The 21,369-nt window shown below is 40.1% G+C and overlaps 2 protein-coding genes across 3 annotated transcripts; both read right to left on the minus strand.

The window, feature by feature from the left end:
• Nucleotides 1-186: 186 nt before the first annotated feature.
• LOC114042330 (olfactory receptor 51I2-like) lies at nucleotides 187-1,134 on the minus strand. The gene has a single exon (XM_027861015.1). The coding sequence runs from the start codon at nucleotides 1,132-1,134 to the stop codon at nucleotides 187-189; it is 948 nt and encodes a 315-aa protein (XP_027716816.1).
• Nucleotides 1,135-13,448: 12,314 nt separating this feature from the next.
• LOC114042328 (olfactory receptor 52D1-like) lies at nucleotides 13,449-15,401 on the minus strand. Of its 2 annotated transcripts, XM_027861013.1 has the most exons (2): nucleotides 15,385-15,401; nucleotides 13,449-14,385 (listed from the first exon to the last, which is right to left on the minus strand). In XM_027861013.1, the coding sequence occupies exon 2, from the start codon at nucleotides 14,322-14,324 to the stop codon at nucleotides 13,449-13,451; it is 876 nt and encodes a 291-aa protein (XP_027716814.1). In that variant the 5' UTR covers nucleotides 14,325-14,385; nucleotides 15,385-15,401. The 2 variants fall into 2 exon arrangements, with proteins under 2 accessions (XP_027716814.1, XP_027716813.1); XM_027861012.1 differs by lacking the exon at nucleotides 15,385-15,401 and having other exon boundaries at nucleotides 13,449-14,402.
• Between the last annotated feature and the right edge of the window lie 5,968 nt (nucleotides 15,402-21,369).

The following is a 21,369-nucleotide window of genomic DNA, read 5'->3' on the forward strand; positions in this document are numbered from 1 at the left end:
CAGGTTCTCTTTCACCTGACCTCCTTTTAAATCCTTGAAGTTAGTATTTATATCCCCTCTAAGTCTTCTCTTTCTTAAGCCAAAGATCTCTAACTACTTCAGCCAATCTTCATATGGCATGGTCTCCAGTCCTCTCATTATCTTGATGACCCTCTTGTAGACAAAGTAAGTTCTAGTTGGTTCCCATCAGAATTTGACCCTGAAAAGCATCTTCAGTAGCCTGCAGCGTATTTCCTTTGTCTTGATGGAGTAGATAATGGGGTTGAGCATTGGTGGCACAAAGAGGTAGAGGATAGACATGAGGATATGGACCACATGGGGAAGGCTGCCACCAAAGCGGTGCACGATGGACACACTCACCATGGGCACATAGAAGATGAGCACAGCACAGATGTGTGACACACAGGTGTTGAGTGTCTTGAGTCTCTCTTCACGGGAGGCGATAGCCAGTACAGAGCGGAGGATCATGATGTAGGAGAGGAAGATGAGTGCAGAGTCCAGGCCAAAGGTGAGGAGTACAATGGATAGACCATAGTGGCTATTGAGGGTGACATCAGCACATGCCAGCTTGATCACGTCCACATGTAGGCAGTAGGCATGAGAGAGGACATTTCGTGTGTGGCAGAAGGGCAGCCGCTGAAGGAGCAAGGGGAAGACCAGAATGAGCAGGAAGCTGCGGAGCAGTGTGGCCAGCCCCATGGCAGCAATGCGGGCACTGGTGAGGATTGTGGCATAGCGAAGTGGGTTGCAGATGGCTATATAACGATCAACGCTCATGGCCAACAGGATTCCAGATTCTGTCCAGGAGAAGAGGTGGATAAAGAACATTTGGGCCAAGCATCCCTCAAATGTAACCTCAGGAGCATGGAAGCAGAGGGCAGCAAGGACTGTGGGCAGTGTGGACAGTGAAACACCCAGGTCATTAACTGACAGCAAAGACAGAAAATAGTACATAGGTTGGTGCAGACTCTGTTCTTCCTTGACAATGACTAGGATCAGGGCATTTCCCACAAAGGAGATGGCATAGAGCAGGAGGAGTGGGATGGCCAGCCAGGGCTCCATTGCTTCCAGTCCTGGAAATCCTGTTAGAATGAAGATAGGGGAGCCAGAAATGTTGGTCCTGAGACTGCCCATGAGAGAAAACATGGAGTCTTTGTCAGCATCCAAAATAACTTTCTGGAGACACAGAATGAGAAGAAAAGAATATCAGACAACTTGTAGTTCAAGAGATATAGGTTATCACTAAAGATAAGCCAGAATGTGTCACCAGTGTGTTGGGGGAAAAGGGATGTGAGATAGCATATGTACTCAGGAAGCACAAGATAGTCAGAGTTCTTTCAATTTTTATTTAGTCTTCTATTCCCAAGGCTCACAACTAGCATGGACAAGAGTGTGAGACCCTCTAATGAGGAATGGAGAGAGATTTTTTGTGTGATGCAATAGAACAAATACTAGATTTGCGGTAAGTGAATCTGGGTTCAAGTCCTGGCTGTGTCCCTAATACATATATCATTTTGAACAAGTGCTGTCTGTATTCTAAGTCTTAGACAAAAGTTGAGTAAGACAACCTTTCTTAAGTATCTATATCCCCAGAGTTCACTGTCTCTTGGGACTTTCTGCTTGGATCAAATCTTCTCCATTATCTCTCCACTTTACATTCTCCAAACTTTTCGTCTGTGACATTATTCTCTTCTCACAAGAACCTTGTTATTATCCCAGTTAGATAAAGGAGGAAACTAAGGACTGCAAAGATGCGTCAGTTTACTTTGGGAGTCTCACATGGTATTAGTGGCAAAGCCAGGACTAGAACCTAGGTCTCTCATTTATAGATGGCTATTTATATTCTTATCTACATAAATGTGTTTACATTTCCATAAGTCCCATGTTTCAGGGTAAGAGGAACAAATGCACTGTCATGGACTCTCAGCAGCTCCCTTTCACTTGCAGGATCAAATAAAATCCTATGTTTGTCATTCAAACATTCAAAGTCCTTCATAACCTGCTCCTCTTACCTTTCTAGTCTTCTCAGCCCTTACACATATACTCCCCACACTTGCCCCCCATAGTCTGAGATCAATGATAATGGCTTGCTTACTGTTCCTTGAACAAGAGACTCCATCTCCCAGTGCCAGGTAGTTTTTATTGGTTGTTTCCTTCTGCCTGGAATTGTCTCCCTTCTCATCTGTGGCTCCTGCCTCCTCTGGCTTCCTTCAGTTTCCAGCTAAACTCCCACCTTTTGCAAGAATCCTTTCTTGATCCCTCATAATTCTAGTGCCTTCCCTCTGTTGATTATTTCCAATTTATCTTGTGTGTAACTTGTCTGTATATAGTTGTCTACATGTTGTCTCTCCCATTAGACTGTGAGTTCCTTGAAATCAGAGACTTTTTTTTTCTTTCCCCAGCTCTTAGCACAGTGCTTGGCACATAGTAAATAGATGCTCAATAAATGTTTATTGACTGGATGTCAATTAACACTGAATATCCTGGGTATAGGGCAATAGTAGGATGATAGCCTTAGATGACTGTATTTCCAAGGAAGAAGCAGGTAGATTGTGAACTCAAAAAAGCAGGTTGTGATGGAGGAATGTAGTATTTAAAGCAGGAAAGGAATTTAGAGGTCACTGCTACCCTCTCTCCCTCCCCCAATCATTTTACAGAGGAGGAAACTGAGGCCCAAAGAGGGGAAGAGACTTCCCCAGGTCTTTTAGATAGGAAGGCTCTGTTATTCTGACTCAATGAAGTTTTGGATCCAGGGGGCCTGAAGGTGGGGAGCTGTGGGGAAAATTAGAATCAAAGATTTGGATCTGGAAAGGAGCTAGGATCAGAGGATTGTAGATTTAGAACAGAAAGGGACTACAGAAGAAGTTCATCTGGTCCAACTCCTTCATTTTGCAGATGAAGAAGCTAATGCCTAGAAAGATTAAGATGCGGCCAAGGTTACATAGATAATAAATGTTAGAGCCAAGCTTCCTCTGACTCCAAATCTGACAATCTCTGACAACCCATGGCCTCTGACTCCAAATCAAGCATTTGTTTTCACTGGACCAAAACAAGGAGGCTGAGGGCCCTTCTCTCTAAGGTGTTGCCTTGAGTCCACTCTAGGTAGGGCTTAAAACTAGGCAAAATAAGTAGAGGACTAATCACCACCCTTTAGCTGGTAGGGGTGATTCTAGATGGGCAGCTCAGTGGCACAGTGGATAGTGTTGGAGTTAGGAAAACTAGAATTCAAGTTTGGCCTTAGATATTTATTAACTGTGGGACCCTGGGCAAGTCACTTGACTTGTCTCCTACAGTTTCCTCATCTATAAAATGGGGATAATAATGACACCTATCTCCCAGTATTGTGAGAATAATATGATAATATTTATAAAGCACTTTACAAACCTTAAAGCTCTATCTAAATGCTAGTTACTAATATTATTATTATCATTATTATTATTGGCAACAAGGGTCTAAGCCAAAGGAAGTTAGAGAAGCTAACATAATCATATAGGTTGAAGGAGCATTGGTTTTGGAACCAGAGGACCTGGGTTCAAAGCCTGACTCTAATATTTACTGACCTGCATGTCCTCACAAATGTCCCTTTGTTGTGTGGGGGGATAATGATATATATATATATATGTGTGTGTGTGTGTGTGTGTGTGTGTGTGTATATATATATGTGTGTGTGTGTGTGTGTGTATATATATATATATATATATATATAAAATTTTTTTTTTTTGCTTTTTGGTGAGGCAATTTGAGGTTAAGTGACTTGCCCAGGGTCACACAGCTAGTTGAGTGCCAAGTGTCCATGGTCCTCATTTTCCTCTTCCATAAAATAAAGGTGCTCATTTCTAGTTGTAAATCCTAAGATCATAATGACCTGAAAAAAGGACTAAAGAAATTGAGATGGTTTGCCACCGCACTTCCAATAAAACAGGCCAAAGGAGTTATATTTCTTTCCCAAATCTATGAAGGTTTGTTTGAGAAGAATCTTGGGAGAAGATATTGAGCTGTTACTTGAAAAGAAAATTGAAGAAGACAGTGGGCAAAATGAAAGCAGGAAGAAACCGGTTATACACAGACACACACACACACACACACACACACACACACACAATATAAAGAAGACTACCTAGAGAAAGGGATAAAAATCAAGTCACTCTTAGATTTAAAAAAAAAAATCAACTTCATAAGTCTAAGATGAAGGAGACATGGCTAGAGCTAGATGTTCATCTGCATGAAAAAAAGAGAAAAAACTGATCTGGAGAAGTTTTAGCGGATGTCGAACTCAATGACTAAGCAATGGAATATAGTAGGCAAAAAAAAAACCTGATGACATTTTTAGACTGAATTGAGAGGAAGAGTGTCTAGAAAGCAGCAGATGATCGCCTATTTTCTTCACTGATGAAAATGTAATAAGAGTATTGTATTTACAGTATGAGTATAACGTTTTAGAAAGGACACTGATAATTTGGAGATCATTTTGAGGAAAGTCACCAAGAGGAAGACCTTTGAGAAGATTTTATATGAGGAATTGGTGATGTTTAGCCTGGAGAAGATAATACTTATGCTTCAGAGTTGGGAGGCATCCTGGTGGCCACTTAATCCAACCCATAACAATCAAGTGATCATTTAATCTTTACTATCTTTATGTACTTGTGCATTTGATGTCTTGAAATTCAACATAAAACTTTGTTTTTCCCCATTAGATTTAATCAGGTTAGATTGAGTCTATCATTCAAACTTGTTAAAAGGTTTTTGGATTCTGGAAGACAACCTAGGAAGAAACATAAAATAAAGTCATATGGAATGATCTTGAGGGCCTTTACCATCTTGGTTGATCTCCTCGGGATGATCTCCAGCTTACCAATGTTGATCCTAAAATGCTCCACTCATACTGTTAGCAAGACTGCTCTGTTAGATTCTAATCAATGAAAACTAAAGGTAGTCACTTCTCTTTCTTGCCTAATGCATTAATTATTCTTCCTAGCTTTAGGTCAACTATACCTTTCATAAACAAGAATAAACGAGCCACCAATATTATCATCTGGCCCATTGCTAAGGATTTAAAACTGGAAGAGACTTTGGAGGTCTTCTGGTTCAACTTCCTCGCTGCACACATGAGTCCCAGAACAGGCTAAAGTCGTATGTTCAAAGTCACACAAAGAGTAAGTGACACAGCGGAATTCGAACACACAGTTGGGATTCCAAACTCAGCACAGTTTTGGCTACAACCACAGCTTCGTTTGAAACACTGAACAGCCCAAGGCCAAGAGCATAGACTCTCAAGGTCCAGAGAGGGTGATAGCAGAGAGAGGGCTCATTTTGTGGCAGGACAGAAGGATATCTGGGGCACAGTGAGGGATAACAATTGAGAAATAAGGTTCTCAAAAGGCTAAAGCCCCCTTCTGTGTGTGCTGTGTGTTCCACACACAGCCTTAAGGGAGCTGAGACTCAAACTTCCCCACACACAACTATGGTATCTTCCTGGCCAATATACCATTTACTATGCTCATCCCCCAATCTAAAATCAAGTGGGATTTCTTATCTATTTTTGTTTTTGGTTCTATACGTAATCAAGAGCCTAGAATAACCTCATCCAATCCCACCTTCCTTCCAGAGGAGACCCTACCTTAACAGGATGATAATTTTTCATTGTTTTAAAGATGTTCAAAAAAGAATTCACCCATTCTTCATATTTTCACCAACAGTTCTAGGGTCTAGTACCTCTCACCATCACGAAGTTGTATCTGGAGTTTAATCTTAGTACCTCTGGTTCTAGGTTATGACCACGTACCTTTCTTCTCTCTTTGTCAAAGGTGAGCCAGAAGAACAGCCCTGTAGAGTTTTTTTTAGTTCTGAAGCCTCTCTGATCTGGTCTAGAGAAAAGGGGGCTGATTCCATAACTGGAGCAGGGAGGGAGAGAGGGGTAAGACCAAGAGAGAAGGGTCCCTGTCAAAGAGACAGGAAAATGTAAGAGAAAGGAGAGGAGGGAAACAATAAAGGTGAAGAAGCCCAATACAGCGAGAAAGGGAGAGAGAGCAGATGAGTAGGAGGGGAGAGGAACAGAAGATAAAAGGAAGAAAGAGATGGAAGAAAAATGAGGGAGTAAAAAAGAGAAACCAAAAAGCAAGTAGGAAGAGAGAAAAACAAAAACAAAATGAAAAGGAGACGCGGAACAACTTCAGCAGGGCTGAGAGGGAAGGGGAGCCCTCCCCCGACTGGCCCCACAGGTTCTGGGCTGAAGAAGTCGCAATGGACCTCAGACATAGCTTTCCCAATGGCAGGGTGTCAGGAGGGGGAGCTGACACCCCATTCGGGAGCTGAATTTTTGGCTCTGTGCTCAAAAAGGAAGGCTTAGTATCTCCCTCCCCAAGAGATGAACCTCTGGGGATAGTCTAATCACTATGACATCCCAGGAGTACTTAGCTAGGCTGAGGCCTGACCAGGCCTGATGCTTAACCCCAGAAATTCTGGCAAGGCCTCTCTGAATTGGGAGAATATGTGATAGAAAGAGTGGTTGCTCTTAAAGTCGGAAGATTAGAGCAACAATTCTAACTTTCAGAGACTCCAGAACTTGTCATATAACTGCTCTAACCTTCTTACGTAAAACAGAGGTATTGAAAAAACTCACATTTATATGGCACTGTATGACTTATAAAACACTCTTCTCACAGGGGTCTCAGTAGGTAGGTGGTGTAAGTTATTCAACAAGTATCTAGGATTATTTAATTTACATATGGATATGGAGGTGTATAAATAGGTATATGTGTATATGTATACATGTATGTATATTTGAAGACCTATATACACACATGTATATACATATATGCATGTATACATATGTGTGTGTACACATATATACATACACATACATACATGCACACATACATGCATACATATATCCTTATCTGTTAAGGAAACATCCTAGGGTATCCCAGAGATCCTAGGATATTTAGGTGGCATAGCAAATAGAGGACCTGGAGTCGGGAAGACCTGAGTCCAAATCTAGTCTCAGACACTTATTAGCTGTGTGTTCATGTCCAAGTCACTTAGGCTCAATTTGTTTCAATTTCCTCATTTGGAAAAATGAGGATAATAATGACACCTCCTTCCCAGGTCCACAAAGTTGTTATAAGGATAGAATGAGATAATGTTTGTAAAGCACTTAACATAGTGCCTGGCACATAACAGACACTATATAAATGTTAGCTAATAGTAATGAATTGAGTACTAGGCCCAGAGTCAAGAAGATCCAAGTTCTGGCCTCATACTTACTAGCTGCATGGACCTAGGCAAATCACTTTACCCTGGCCTCCATTTCCTCATCTGTAAAATGGGGATAATAATATCATTTCTCTCTCAGACTTGTTGTGAGGCTCAAATGAAATAAAATATTTTAATATATAAGAAGTTCAAGAGACATAGTTTCTGGATAATTAGTCATTTTATTAATTATGCTAGCAGATAATTTAATATAAGGGGCCATGGCACTCTAGAAAGTGTCAAAGACCCCTCATGGATCCCACTTACTGTTTATATGCCCTTGGAAGAGTGGGTGTTTCTGAGGGTGACAATCAACTCTGATTAACAATTAATGAGAAGAATGAGTTTTATGATGACAGGTGGACCTATTCTAATGAGAGGCTAAGGGATGTGACTCTGATCAGTCTTCCTCTCAGATCACCCCCAACCTCCAGCAATCTAGACAAAGGATCTACCCCCCCCCCACACACACACTCAAGTCTGGGTAGAACACAATGGCTTCCCCACTTGGGTAGAATCTGAACAAGATTGAGGAGAAAGTTAATCCAGTCTCATTATCAGCAATGTCTTTCAGATGCTAGCTTGACCTAGTAGAAAATAATGAAAAGGAAGGGAAAAAAAAACTCTGGATATCCCCAATAATTTTTTTTAATAATCATTTCTATCAATAGTAAAATAGTTTGCCATTCTAAAAGCGCTGCATAAATGCTAGCCATTATTATTATTATGAATCATAGGATCATAGAACTAGAGATGAAGGAGACTTCAGTGGCCATTTACTTCAACTCTCTCATTTTACAGTTGAGTCAATAGAGGCACAGGAAAATTAAGCAACTTGAACAAAGTTTATAGGTATCATGGGTGGTATTTGAATGTGGGCCCTTCATAAACAGTGCTCTTTATGCTATAGCACATTCCCTCCATAAAGACTCTGGGTTGGAATATTGGTTCTGCTATTTGATAGATGTGTCCCTTGGGGTAAGACATTTGACCTCTGTGGTTCTTGGTAAAACTGAGTTTTAGATGGGATAATTTCTGAACTTCCTCCTAGCTCCAGATCTAAATCCTATGAACATTACTTATGATGATCACTCTATAAACTCTATTCATTATTTGTGTCAAATACATAGTCTAGTATAGGCAATAGAAGCCCTCTCCTTCCCATTGTGAGAAAGGGTAGGACACAGTATCTTTCCTAGGAGTTTACAGAAAGTTGTACACTTATAAAACTCCAACACATCTCTGGACAGAATGTACTTCTGGTGTAAGAAGTCCAGTGGTGGAGTAAACTTCTTGGCTTCTGTGGCATCTAGAGAAAGTCTAGAGGGTCAAGAATAAAGCTTGAAGAAGAATGAAGAGATGGCTGGCCTGAGTGCTTTCCTTAAAATGGAGGGTTTTTTCCCCATCAATTTTTCTGCACTTCTCACAGAATAATATCCAAACTCTATAAGCTGGGAGTTCAGGTCTCTATGTTTCTATTATCATTTAGCACAGTGGAGATACTCAATGAATATATTCTGCTAGATTTTGAGTAAGCAAGATTTAGAACCCGATACAAAGATAACAATCTTGAAGTCATCAACAAAAATATAATAATTAAATGCATGGATTACTGAACAAGTAAAGAGAAAAAAGAAGGCCCTGGATAAAATAGAGCCATGGGGGACACCCAAGGAGGTAGGGCATGGCTGTTGATTCGGCAGAGAGGATTAAATGGTGGGATAGGTTGAAGACAGATGGAAGAAAACAGTGTAACTAAGGTTAAGGAAGAAGAAAGTATCCAAAAGCATGGTCAGTGGTGTCAAACTGGTGAACTGTGGAAAGGTCGAGAAGGGTGAAGATTAAGACAAAGCTATAGGATTAGATGTCCTCAATTCAAGTTTGAAATTAAGACATCCTTGGTAACTTTAGAAATTCATTTGAATGATGAAGTCACAAACTAGATTGCAAGGGACTGAAAAGTGAGTTGAATGAGATGAAATGGAGACAAAGCATATAGAGAACTCTTTCAAGAAGTTTGACTATGAAAAGAAAGAAAGATTATAACAATTTCTTGCTAACTAGGTGATACTTGGGCCTTGTGTGGCTGGTCCAGGATGACAGGTATGGAAGAGGTAGAGGTTTGAAATCTTTAGCCACCCACCACAGCCACCACCACACCTGTCTACTTAAAGGAACAATTGCAGACATCCATCCCTTTCTCTGTGCTTATGATGGTTGAGGCTCCATCTCAGGCAGAAGATGCCAAACGACCAGGACCTCCAATGGGAATAGTAGCTTATCTGAGGACTCAACCAAGGCTCAGCAGAATCATGCTCTTGGAGACCCCTAAAGAAAGGGCACATATGCTCACCACTCAGTGGGGAGTGGAAGCTGATGTTGATTGATTGCCTATTCCTGCTCTCATTCTCAGTCTGTTGCCAAGGCCAATATGCCACCACTTTGCAGGTCTTCTGGTCTCTCCATCCCCATCATCTCCTAAAGTAGTTTAAATATTAGGGGCTACCCTTTAGTTCTATCCTCATTCCTCTCTTCTCATCCTTGACTTGTGTGGGATATGCCCATACAATTAGAGCCCTTTTTGCCGAGGTTAGAGGAAATGTGGATCTGATTTCCCCCAAACAGCACTCTTTGCACTCTACCCATGTGGTTTCTGTTTTGAACAATTCCAGTGGAGTCTTCAAAATCCTTCTTCAGACTTTCAAGGAATGTCATCTGGTTCTCAAGCTGGCGACAATATCCCCCAGCAATATATCATCTTATTTTGATTCTGTATGTATGTAAGTTTGTGTGAATGCGTATGTGTGTGCATCTATCTGTTATGTTTCTTGAGAACTGAAAAATCTGATTTTTAAGAATATTTTGAACTTGTTCCTATATTATTGAGTTCCCAGAGAAGCATCATGAGGTAGAAGATAGATCATGAGATTTGGAATGAGAGGACCTGGGTTCTAATCCTGCCACTGCTACTTACTACTTGGGTTACCTTGAAAAAGTAACTTGATCTTTGTAGGCCTCATTTTTTTGTATTTGAAATGAGGGGATTATTTTTGTACCACATGTATAAGCTGTGGGCTTACTCTTTCAGCCCTCACCTTGCCTGGCAAGTCAGGTCCCCAAAGTAAAGCTAGTGGTCTCCCTCATAGTTCCAGGGGTAACCCTGAGGTGTTGGCATGATTCCTCCAATGATATCACTCACAGACGGCCCCATCCGATATATTCCACCAATGTTATCATTGATGGCCATCTCCCCAATATTATTGCTAGTTGATACGTCTCCCACATAAAATTGACCAGTTATTCTTTTGATATCACAATAACCATAAACACCAATTAGCTTCCAAAAATGACATTTACTGAGAAGACATGGCAAGACATTAAGTACAAAAACATTGGAAACCAGGAGCATATTTTCCTCTACCACTTCATTCCCTAGGAAGAAGCAAATTAAAAATAGTTGCTAGAAACATTCCTCTCATCAAATTCACTTCTGGGTACAGTACAGCCAATAAATATGCCACTCGTTTGCTTGAAGAATATGTTGTCTCAGTTGGCAGGAGGAATCACTGCTTGACTGGTTCATGCAGTTAGGGGCAACTAGGTGTCACAGTGGACAGAACGCTGGCCCTGGAGTCAGGAAGACCTGAGTTCAAATCAGGCCTCAGCTACTTACTAGCTGTGAGACCCTGGGCAAGCCACTTAACCCTTTTTGCCTCAGTTTCCTCATATGTAAAATGAGCTAGGCAAAATCCTTCCAGTATCTTTGCCAAGAAAACCCCAAATGGGGTCACAAAGTGTCAGACATGACTGAACAACAACACCAAGTTCTGGTAGGACTTTTGGTAGAGTCTATGACGGACTCTAATTTCTGCACCTCTTGTAACTTCCCTGACCTTTTGAAGCTCACAGGGCCATTCTTTCTCCTAAAAGCAGAAAATGGGATAGGAGAAATAGCAGGGCCATATATTTATGGCCACATGTCAGCTAGGATGGAGAGAGTAGGCAACTGATGCTACCTCTACCCTCCTTCTACCTAGATTTACAGGAGTTCCTGCCTTGCTTGCTACTAGGGAAGAGAGAGAGTTTTTATCTGTTCTTGCCTTTTGCATGCACCTTCAGTCTCGGCTCCGTAGCCAGTGAAAAGGCTTTCTGTTACCACACAGTGAACAAACAGAAAATAGTCACTGGATACCTATACGCGTTCTGAAGTGGAGTGTGGGTCTCCTCTACAACATACATCATCATACATTTCTGGAATGAGGCTTCCCATGCCTCCATTTGGTTGCCATCAGGCAGAGCAGAATCTGCATGCTGGACAGCTTGCCATTACGTATCTGGCTAAATTCAACACAACAAGCATTTATTAAGCATTCTCTATGAGTCAAGAACTATACAAGATGCTAGGGATATCCTCTACCTTCAAAGAGTGTACATTCTGTTAGAGGTGACATAACGTAACAACAATAAATGAACACAAAGTACATACAAAGTAATTTTTCTGAGGAAAGTCAGAAGGAAGGTTTCTTTTAAGATCTGGTACTTGAGTTGAGTCTTGAAGACAGTGTTCCTAAGAGCTGGGAGGAAGGAGAGAGAGAGAGAATTCTAGAATGTTGAGTATGGAGAACAGCAGATAGGCCAAAGTATTTGCCCTAGAAAATGGAAGGCATAGGATTAGGGAAGTACATGTATGGTGTGAATGGGTGATCAGTCTGAAGAAAACCTGATTATGAAGGGATTTAAATAACAAATGTGGTAGTTTTTATTTTATCTTCAAATTGATAGATAATCATTGGAAGCTCTTGAGCAGAGGTCAGACTTGTACTTTAAAAATGTCAGTTTGGCAGTTGTTTGGAAGATGGATTGGAGAGGAGAGAGACTGGATCAAGGGAACTCATTCAGGAGGCAGTTGAAATAGTTTAGACGGGTGCTGTCAATCTCAAATAGAAACAAGGATCACTAATCCATACATAAGGATCCCTACTTGATTAGTTTTAAAATACAATGTTATTCATGTTTGATTGTATTTTGATTTATTTTGTTGAATATTTCCCAATTATATTTTCATCTGGTTCGAGCCATACTTGGAGTGTTGTAGGCTACATGTGGCCCATGGGTCCTGTGTTTGAAACCTCTGGCCTAGACGAGAATTGAGAACAGGAATGAAGGCCTGGTGCAAGTAGACAACCTTATCTGAAAAATAGCCTACATATCTCACCACAACCAATGAGTGACCATTTAGCCTTTCCCTGAAGCTTTCCAACGAGACAGCTAGAGACAGGCAGCCTGATCCACTTTAATTCAATAAATATTTATTAAGTGCTTACTATGTGCCAGGCATTGTGCTAAGCACTTTGGAATGATTCTAAATTATTATGGATTTATTATTTTTTCCATGACATCAACATTAAAATAGACCCTTTGTAATTTCCACCCATTGTTTCTGGTTTTTCCTTTGAGGCAGAACAAGAATGAACCTAATCCACCTTCCATATGAAAGCCTTTTAAGTTCTTGAACACAGCTCTCCTGTTTCCTTTGAGTCTTCTTTTGTCCAGACTATACATCTCCACTTTCTTCCAGTGATCCTCAGATGACACATACTTGCAATTCTTGACCATCTGCATCAAATTTTTATGAATGTTCTCTGGCTTATCAATGTTATTCCCTAACTCTGGCATTTCAGATGTAAACTAACAGGGCAGAGAATGGCATGACTACTGCCTTCTTATAAAGGTATGGAAGTATGCTAAGTAGTCTAAGATTATTTTATTTTTTGTTTTGTTTTGGTTGTCATATCATGCTATTGTCTCACATTAAGCTTGTAGTCCACTAAAAACTCCAGATCTTTTTTCAGATAAGCTCTTGTCTATATATACCTGGCCCTTCTTATACTTAACGAAGTCAATGAGAGTAGTAACAGTTGACATTTCTGTAACTATTTTAAGATTTACAAAATGATTCCTTCACAATATTTCTTATGAGGCAATTAAGGCAGGTATTAACATCTCCGTTTCACAAAAGAAGAAAAAGGGGCTAACTGGCTTATTTGGGGTAACATACTTCATAAGTGTCAAAGCTGGGAATTAACCTAGTTCTTCTGATGGTATACATTTGCTCTCTCTTACCTTTTTACAATCCTGAATGACATCCATTTATTCATTCATCTATTCAGTACTCATTTCCATAATTGGTCAGAAATTCAAACAAAGTCTTGACCTGGAGACATTAGCCTCAAGATCCTTCGCTGGATATCTTTGGTCTTGGCCCCATAGATAATGGGGTTGAGCACAGGTGGCACCAACACATATAGGTTGGCCAGAAAGATATGGACATGTCTGGGGACGTGATGGTGGCCAAAGCGATGAGTGAGGAAAGAGAAGAAAGCAGGTATATAGAAAACCAGGATGACCCCAATGTGGGACCCACATGTTCCTAGAGCCTTGCGTCGTGCATCACGGGATGGAAGACGGAATACAGCATGGAGAATGATAGAATAAGAGACTGCTATGAGCACAGAATCCAGACCCATGGCCAAGAGGGCCACAGTTAGGCCATAGACAATATTCACTGTGATATCAGCACAGGCCAGCCGGGCAATGCCCATGTGTTCACAGTATGTGTGTGCCATGATGTGGTGCCCACAATATGGCAGCCTCTGCAACAGGAAGATGAAGGGAGAAACAATAGCCACACTCCTAATTAATCCAGCAAGGCCAATCCTGACAATGACACCATGATTGAGGATGGTTGTATATCTCAGTGGGTTGCAGATGGCCACATAGCGATCAAATGCCATAGCCAGGAGGACAGACGACTCTAGAGCAAATATTGAGTGGACGAAGAACATCTGGGCCAGACAGCCTCCAAAAGTGATCCGACCAGCATGAAGCCACAGGATTGCCAACATTTTGGGCACTGTAGTAGAGCTGAGAGCTAAGTCTGTGAATGAAAGCAGACAGAGGAAAAGGTACATTGGTGTGTGGAGACTGTGATCAGTAGATATGACCAAGATGAGGATTAAGTTTCCAGCCAGAGCCACCATGTACATAGAGCAGAAGGGAATAGATATCCACATGTAGGCAGGCTCTAGCCCTGGAATCCCTGTCAAGAATATGGTAGTTGGGAGGGAGTTGCTGCTGTTGGAAATAGACATAACCAACTTAGTCAATAGAGGTTGTTGATTGTGATATTGCCCCTAAAAAAGAAAACAAACAAATGTTTAAGTGGAGTCAAGATGGTGGATTAGGGGCAACTCAACTGAACTCTCTCACAACATTCACCTCCAAACAACTTTAAAATAACATCTTGAATAAAATTTTGGAGCAACAGAGCCAATCAAAGGTCAGGGTTATACCTTTTCTTTCTGGCCTAAGAAAACTTAGGAGTTCAGCAGGAGAATTTTATGAAATCATGGTGGAAGACTGTCAAGAGCCCACATATGCAAAGCAGCAACAGCAGCAGCAGCTTTGAAAGCTCTCAACCCAGAGACAGTAAAGAGGTAAGCCACTTGGTCAGAAAGAGATTACAAAAGACTCTTTGCTGGCACTGCATACAGCTGGCACTGATTGGCAACTCTATTGCCTATACACAGTTTTGGGTCACAGATCCATGGTGGAGAGGACCACTGGAGGTTGGTCACAAGGGAGCAGGGACCATGGTCTCAGTTTCAAGGCAGAGAAGAGCACTAGTATTTGTGGCTACAGGAAAGCAGGGGCCCTTTTCAGATAAAGAGCAGAGCATAGACCTGGAGAGCAATGACCACACTCTTTCTGCATCAAACCACCTCAGCACCACCAAAAACTTGCAGATTCCCTCCCTCCTGCCAGAACTAGCTCTGGAAAAAGCCTGAAACTTGGGATAGTGCCTTCCTACCCCTAGGTGAGCAAACTCCAACTTTAACATAAATTTCAATGTCAAAAAAATAGGCTGGAAAAAAGAGCAAACAAGAACAACAAAAAATAATTTGACCATAAGAAGTTACTATGGTGGCAAAGAAGACCAAGACGAAAACTCAGATGAAAACAATGTAACAACAGCTACAAACAAAGATGTAAAGAAAAATGCTAACTGAATCCAAGCCAACAAGAATTCCCAGAAGAGGTTAAAAATAGTGATAAGAGTGGTAGAGGGAAAACTGGAAAAAAGAAATGAGAGTGATGCAAGAAAATTATGAAAAGAGACGTAACATCTTGGTAAAAGAGGCACAAAATACTGAAGAAAACAACACTTTAAAAATAGAATTGGCCTAATGGTAAGAGAGCTTCAAAAAAATCACTGAAGAAAAGAACATTTTAAAAACCAGAACAGGCCAAATAAAAAAGAGTTAAAATTAATTGAAGAAAATAACTTCTCAAAAACAGAATTGGCCAAATTAAAAAAGAGGTACAAAACCACGCTGAAGAAAATCATTCCTTAAAAATTGGAGTTGGGCAAATGAAAGCTAACGACTCCATGAGATATTAAGAAATTATATATAAAGTCAAAGGAGTCAAAAAGTGGAAGAAAAGTGAAATATCTCATTGAAAATGACAAGTAACCTGGAAAAATAGATGAAAGAGAGATAATTTAAGAATTATTAGACTCCCTGAAATCCATGATCAAGGAAAAAGTCTATATATCGTATTTCAAGAAGTTAACAAGGAAAACTGCCCTGATATCTTAAATCTAGAGGGTAAAATAGAAACTGAAGTATAATTTTCTCACTTTATTTTCCTTGCTTTAAAAAATGTTAATATGAAAATGTGTTTTACATCATTTTGCATGTACAATTGATATATTGCTTCCCTTCTCAGTGGGTGGGTGAAAAGGTGGGTGGGAGGGAGAGAATTTGAAACTCAAAATTTAAAAAGAAAAAATGTTTAAAATAAATAATAAATTCAAAACAAGCAAAGGCAAATTTTCTCATTGGGAAAATCATCATGTTTCAAAAGTTATCTTCATGAATGCTCCTGGTTTGCTCAGGGAACAACTCTTATCTTCCCCTTTCCCACCCAATCTAGACCTGGGTTCATTTTACCTCTTCTTCTAAATGTTACTACTAAGTGACCAGTCTTCTGTTGAAAGAGGCTGTACCTAGCTCCCAGACAGAAGATATTCTCCTCCTCTTTCCTCTCTCATTTTATTACCAAGAATCATTAGATTTATAATTTACCTGCTGTATTCCATGTCTGCTCAAAAAGGTGAAAAACAGCATCATCCCCAACCTCATGGGAATGAAATTCTTTCAGAAGAGATGAGGCATCCACACAAATAAATTTAAGGCAAGAGAATGATGAGGGCAAAGGACATCTCTAGACAAAGAGCTCTAAGAAATCTGGGACAGGAGAGATCACTTTCAGCTGAAGGGATCAGGGAAGCTTTTATGGAGAAGGGGTTACTGAAGCTGAGCTTTCAAGGAAGATGAGGTTTTTCAGCTTTGTGTTGTTATCAATCAAGTAAGTAATCAACATTTATTAAGTGCCTACTATGTGCTAGGCACTATGCTAATCACTAGGGATACAAAAAGAAGCAAAAAAACAGTCCCTGGCTTCAAGGAGCTTTAAGATCAAATGGAGAACAGCAAGCAAACAAATCTATACAAAGCAAGCTGTATACAGGATAAATAGGAAATAATTAAAAAAGGAAAGGCAGTGAAATTAACAGAGGTTGGGGAAAGCTGCCCATAGAAGTTGGCAATTTCAGTCAAGACTCAAAGGAAGCCAGGAAGGTCAGTAGTCAGAGTGGAAGAGAGAGTGTGCTTCAAGTCCCTGTCAAGAGATGGAATATTTTGTTTGTTGAACAGTCAGGAGTCCAGTGTCGCTGGACCAAAAACTACGTGTAGGGAATAAGGAGTAAGAAGCCTGGAAAGGCAAAAGGGGGCTAGCTTATGAAGCACTTAAGACAAATCAAATGCAGAATCCAAAGGGCCCAGACCCAGAGGATCCCTCCACGAGGTCCTGAATTATCAGATCTGCTTTTCGGACATCTTGTCAAATGGTCAAATGTATTCGATCTCTCTCTACGTACAGTCATTGGGTATAGTGGGAAAAGTGCTAGTCTTAGAGTCAGGGTTCTTAGGTGCTAAAGGATTTAAATTTAGATTTACATTTGATCAGTAAATCAATCGTGAGATCACAGACATAGAACTGGAAGTAACATGTAATTCCTACACCCCAATTTTACACATGACGAAATTGAAGCAAATAGAGCTGAAGTGACTTGCCCAGGGCCCCACACCTAGTAAGTGTCTGAGGAAGGATTGAAACTCTTCCTCACTCCAATTCCAGTCAGTGCTATATCTGTTGCAGGAATAATGGGTAAACCTGAAAAGCTAGGCTGGAGGCAGTCACTTAACTGACTCTTAACCTCAGTTTCCTTGTCTATAAAAAGAGGATCATAATTACATTGGTACTACTTACTTCTCAGAATCCCAACTTCTACAAAAAGCCTTTCCTGATCCCCTTTAATTCTAGAGGCAGCTAGGTAGTGTAGTGACTGGAGAACCCTGGATGAAGAGTCAGTAAGACCTGAGTTCAAATTCACTCTCAGACACTTATTAGCTGTGTGACCACGGGCAAGGTACTCAACCTCTATCTGCCTCAGTTTCCCTGACTGTAAAATGGTGATAATAATAGCACCTACCTTGCAGGTTTGTTGTGAGGATCAAATTAGATAATATTCATAAAGTACTTTATAAACCTTAAAGCAATATTTACATAAATATTAATGCTTTCTATATGTAATATACATATATATATATATACATAGACACATAATAGTGCCTTTTCTCTGTTATTTCCAGTTTATCCTGTCTACAACTTATTGCACATAGTTGTTTACATGCTGTTTCCCCCATTAAACTGTCCTTGAGAACAGAGACTGTTTTTTTTTTCTTTGTATCTGTAATGCTTAGGACAGTGCCTGGCACATAGTAAGTGCTTAACAAATGTTTATTAACTGATGACTAACTTCCTAGGGTTGACGTGGGTAAAGTGCTTTTTAAATTCACTAAGTCCAAAATGTAACGTATTATTTTTCTCTCCAACTCAACCCCTTCTCCTGAATTTCCTTATCTCAATTGAGGATATCACCATCTTTCAAGTCAACCAGGTCTGAAACCTTGGAATCATTCTCAACTCTCCCTCTCTCCCATCCCACATATTCAAATAGTCGCAAAGGTTTATCTCTATGATTTTCACAGCATCTCTCTCATCTGTTCCCTTCTCTCCATTCACTCATAACCATACTTCTAGCATAGTCTTCATCATCTCTTATCTACCCTATTATGAGAACCTTTATTTTGTCTCCCTATTTCTAGTCTCTCCCCTCTCCAATTTTATTCTCCATATGTCTGCTGATGTAAGGCATAGGTGTGACCATGTCACACCCTTACCTTTTTAGCTCTACCATCATACACAGAATGCTTTGTTTGTAATTTAAAGTCCTTCACAACCTGGCATTAACTTACCTTTCTAGGCTTATTATACAGGGTGTCCCCAAAATCTTAGTGCAGCCTTAAACTTTAATAATTTAAGTATATATACATGCTGCAAATTCAAAAAACAACATGCAAACTTATAAAACCAACACTGTCATTTGATGTTCAAATTTTATAAAAACTTGCATCAGCTGCTGCGGCGCAGTGACTAAAAGGATTGCATTTGTTATCCTGACCTTAAGATCATCCTAAGAATGAGTCATAATGTATATGTGACAGTTTTGATAAAACCCTACAGGAAAATGTCTGATGGTGACTGAGATGGCCTTATTAAAAGACCTCTTCTACCAAATCATTGGTCTGAAAAGTCCAAGAAAGTGTCATCCAGAAACTGTTGCATGCACATCGTATAATGGAGGATGACTCATTAACTTCAAAACAAAATATTTATTATTCAAAATTCACAAAATTATGTCAATGTAAAAATGTAAATAATTAAACTTTTAAATGATATTGTTATGTTAGTAGTATTTATATTTCTGAAGTTATTAAAGCTTAAATATCATTCTTCAGACAGCTTGGTATTACCGCCATTCAAATACTCTTTGGTCCATCCAAACTGGTCTTCTTACCATTCCTAACAGATGGCATTCCATCTCACACCTTTATACCCATGTATAGACTCTCCCATGCCTGGGATGCACTTCCTTCTTATCTCCACTTCTTAAAAACCTCTAGTTTTGCTGTGCTCTTTTCAAGTGCTATCTTTTCTGTGACTCCTTTCCTGACCCTCCCTAGCTACTAGCATCTCTCTCCCATCACCTTGCATTTCTTTTGTGTGTATGTATTACCTACTGATATTATTTGCTCCTAAAAGAATATAAGTTCTTTGAGGGCAGAGGATATTTCTTTTATGTCTTTGTATCCCTTGGTGCCTAGCCCAGTGCCTAGCACATAGTAGGTATTTAATAAATGCTTTTAATTGATTGATTAGGCCTTAAATGGCTATATAAATATAGATCATAGGTTTCATAGATTTAAACAAATTTCAGAGTTGGAAGGAACATCAGAAGCTATCACTCCAATCTCTGTATAGGAATCCTACCTTCCACATTCCTAGCAAATCGTCATCTCTGTTACCAAGGGTACTTGAAGACTTCTAGTGACGGAGAACTGAGTGCTTCAATAGTCAGTTCATTCCCTTTTTTGACAATTTTAATTATTGGAAAATTTTCCAATGCATTGAACCAAATTTTTTTTTTTGCATTTAATTGTTTCCTCTACAAGGAGTTCAGCAGCAAATGTGGCTTTAAAAATGTTTATTTTCAAGTTTGGAAAAATGGATTTATTACACTGTGCCTATTTCTTCCTTACATCCTCCTCAGTCACATTGCTGTATGTGTTAGCTTTTGAACCTCAATGCAAGTCTTCCTGACTGCAGCTGGGTGGCACAGTAGATAGAACGCCAGGCCTGGAGTCATGAGAATTCCTTTACCTGCCTTTACCTGCGTTTACCTGTGTCTGGCTTCAGACACTAGCTATGTGACCCTGGGCAAGTCACTTAACCTTGTTTGCCTCAGTTTCCTCATCTGTCAAATAAACTGGAGAAGGAAATGGCAAACCACTCCACTATTTTTTTTTTTTTGCCAAGAAAACCTCAAATGGGGTCATGGAGAGTCAGATACAACTAAAACAACTGAAAAACAAAAACAACAATTTCTTGACTGCAAGGATGGCTCTTTATACACTATGACTCCTCTTTTCTTCTACATAGTAGAAGGACATAGGACTTAGTAATAATATTTTAAACTGAATATAGTCAGAAAGTGTTTCCTTGTGTTGAGCTGAAATCAGACTCCCTAAGAAGTCTGAGGAGTGATGTGCTCCATCACTCCATTCAGTACTAATTTTGTCCTTCTCGGTAAAGGAGACTAGATCTAAGACTTCTTTCACATGTAATAATTCTTTCTTTAAATATTTGACAACCCGTGTGACGTTCACCCTAAGTCTTCTCTTCTCTGGTCAAAAATTCCCAGTTCATTTAGCCAATCGTCATAAGGTCTGTAGTGCCTTTTAATCCTAGACACTTTTCTCTGGCCATCCTTCAACTTAGTGCTTAGACCTCAACACAATTAACCAAATGGGTTAGACAATGGAACTATTGCCTCCCTTGTTCTTAACACTGTGCCTATCAGTGCAACTAAAGACAGTAAGAGAGCTATTCTGGTAGCCCTGGGACACTGTTGGCTTATATTGAAGCTACAGTCCATTAGAATCTTCAGACCTTTACACATGAAATGTCCTTTAGTTGTATCCACCTCATTGAATACTTACATGTGGACCACCTGGATTTCCTCCAGTATCAGCATCTCCCAGTCCTAGTTGAGGCTGTGTTCTTGTCTTTTTAAGGTTGACAGCTTCTTTCTCTTCTAGTCAGCTTTGTTGCTCACCTGTAAGCTGACTACTTGGGACTGTGATCATGTGGTTGTTAGTGTTTGGGTACATATGTGAAGATGAAGGTTTGTCTGACTGGGTCTCTCTGTGCCTGTATGCTTCTGTTTTGTATGTGTCTGTGTGGAATTGCATGTATGTCTGTGTGACAGCATGTATGTGGGTCAAGAATTCTTCAGCTCTATTGATTTCCTTAATTATCCTAAACCTGGATTCCTGCCCATCAATCACCATAGGGCAAGCATGTAGCAGG

The sequence above is a fragment of the Vombatus ursinus genome, unplaced genomic scaffold (assembly GCF_900497805.2).
Source record: "Vombatus ursinus unplaced genomic scaffold, bare-nosed wombat genome assembly UNPS02014355.1, whole genome shotgun sequence".
In the NCBI taxonomy this organism is placed as follows: domain Eukaryota; kingdom Metazoa; phylum Chordata; class Mammalia; order Diprotodontia; family Vombatidae; genus Vombatus; species Vombatus ursinus.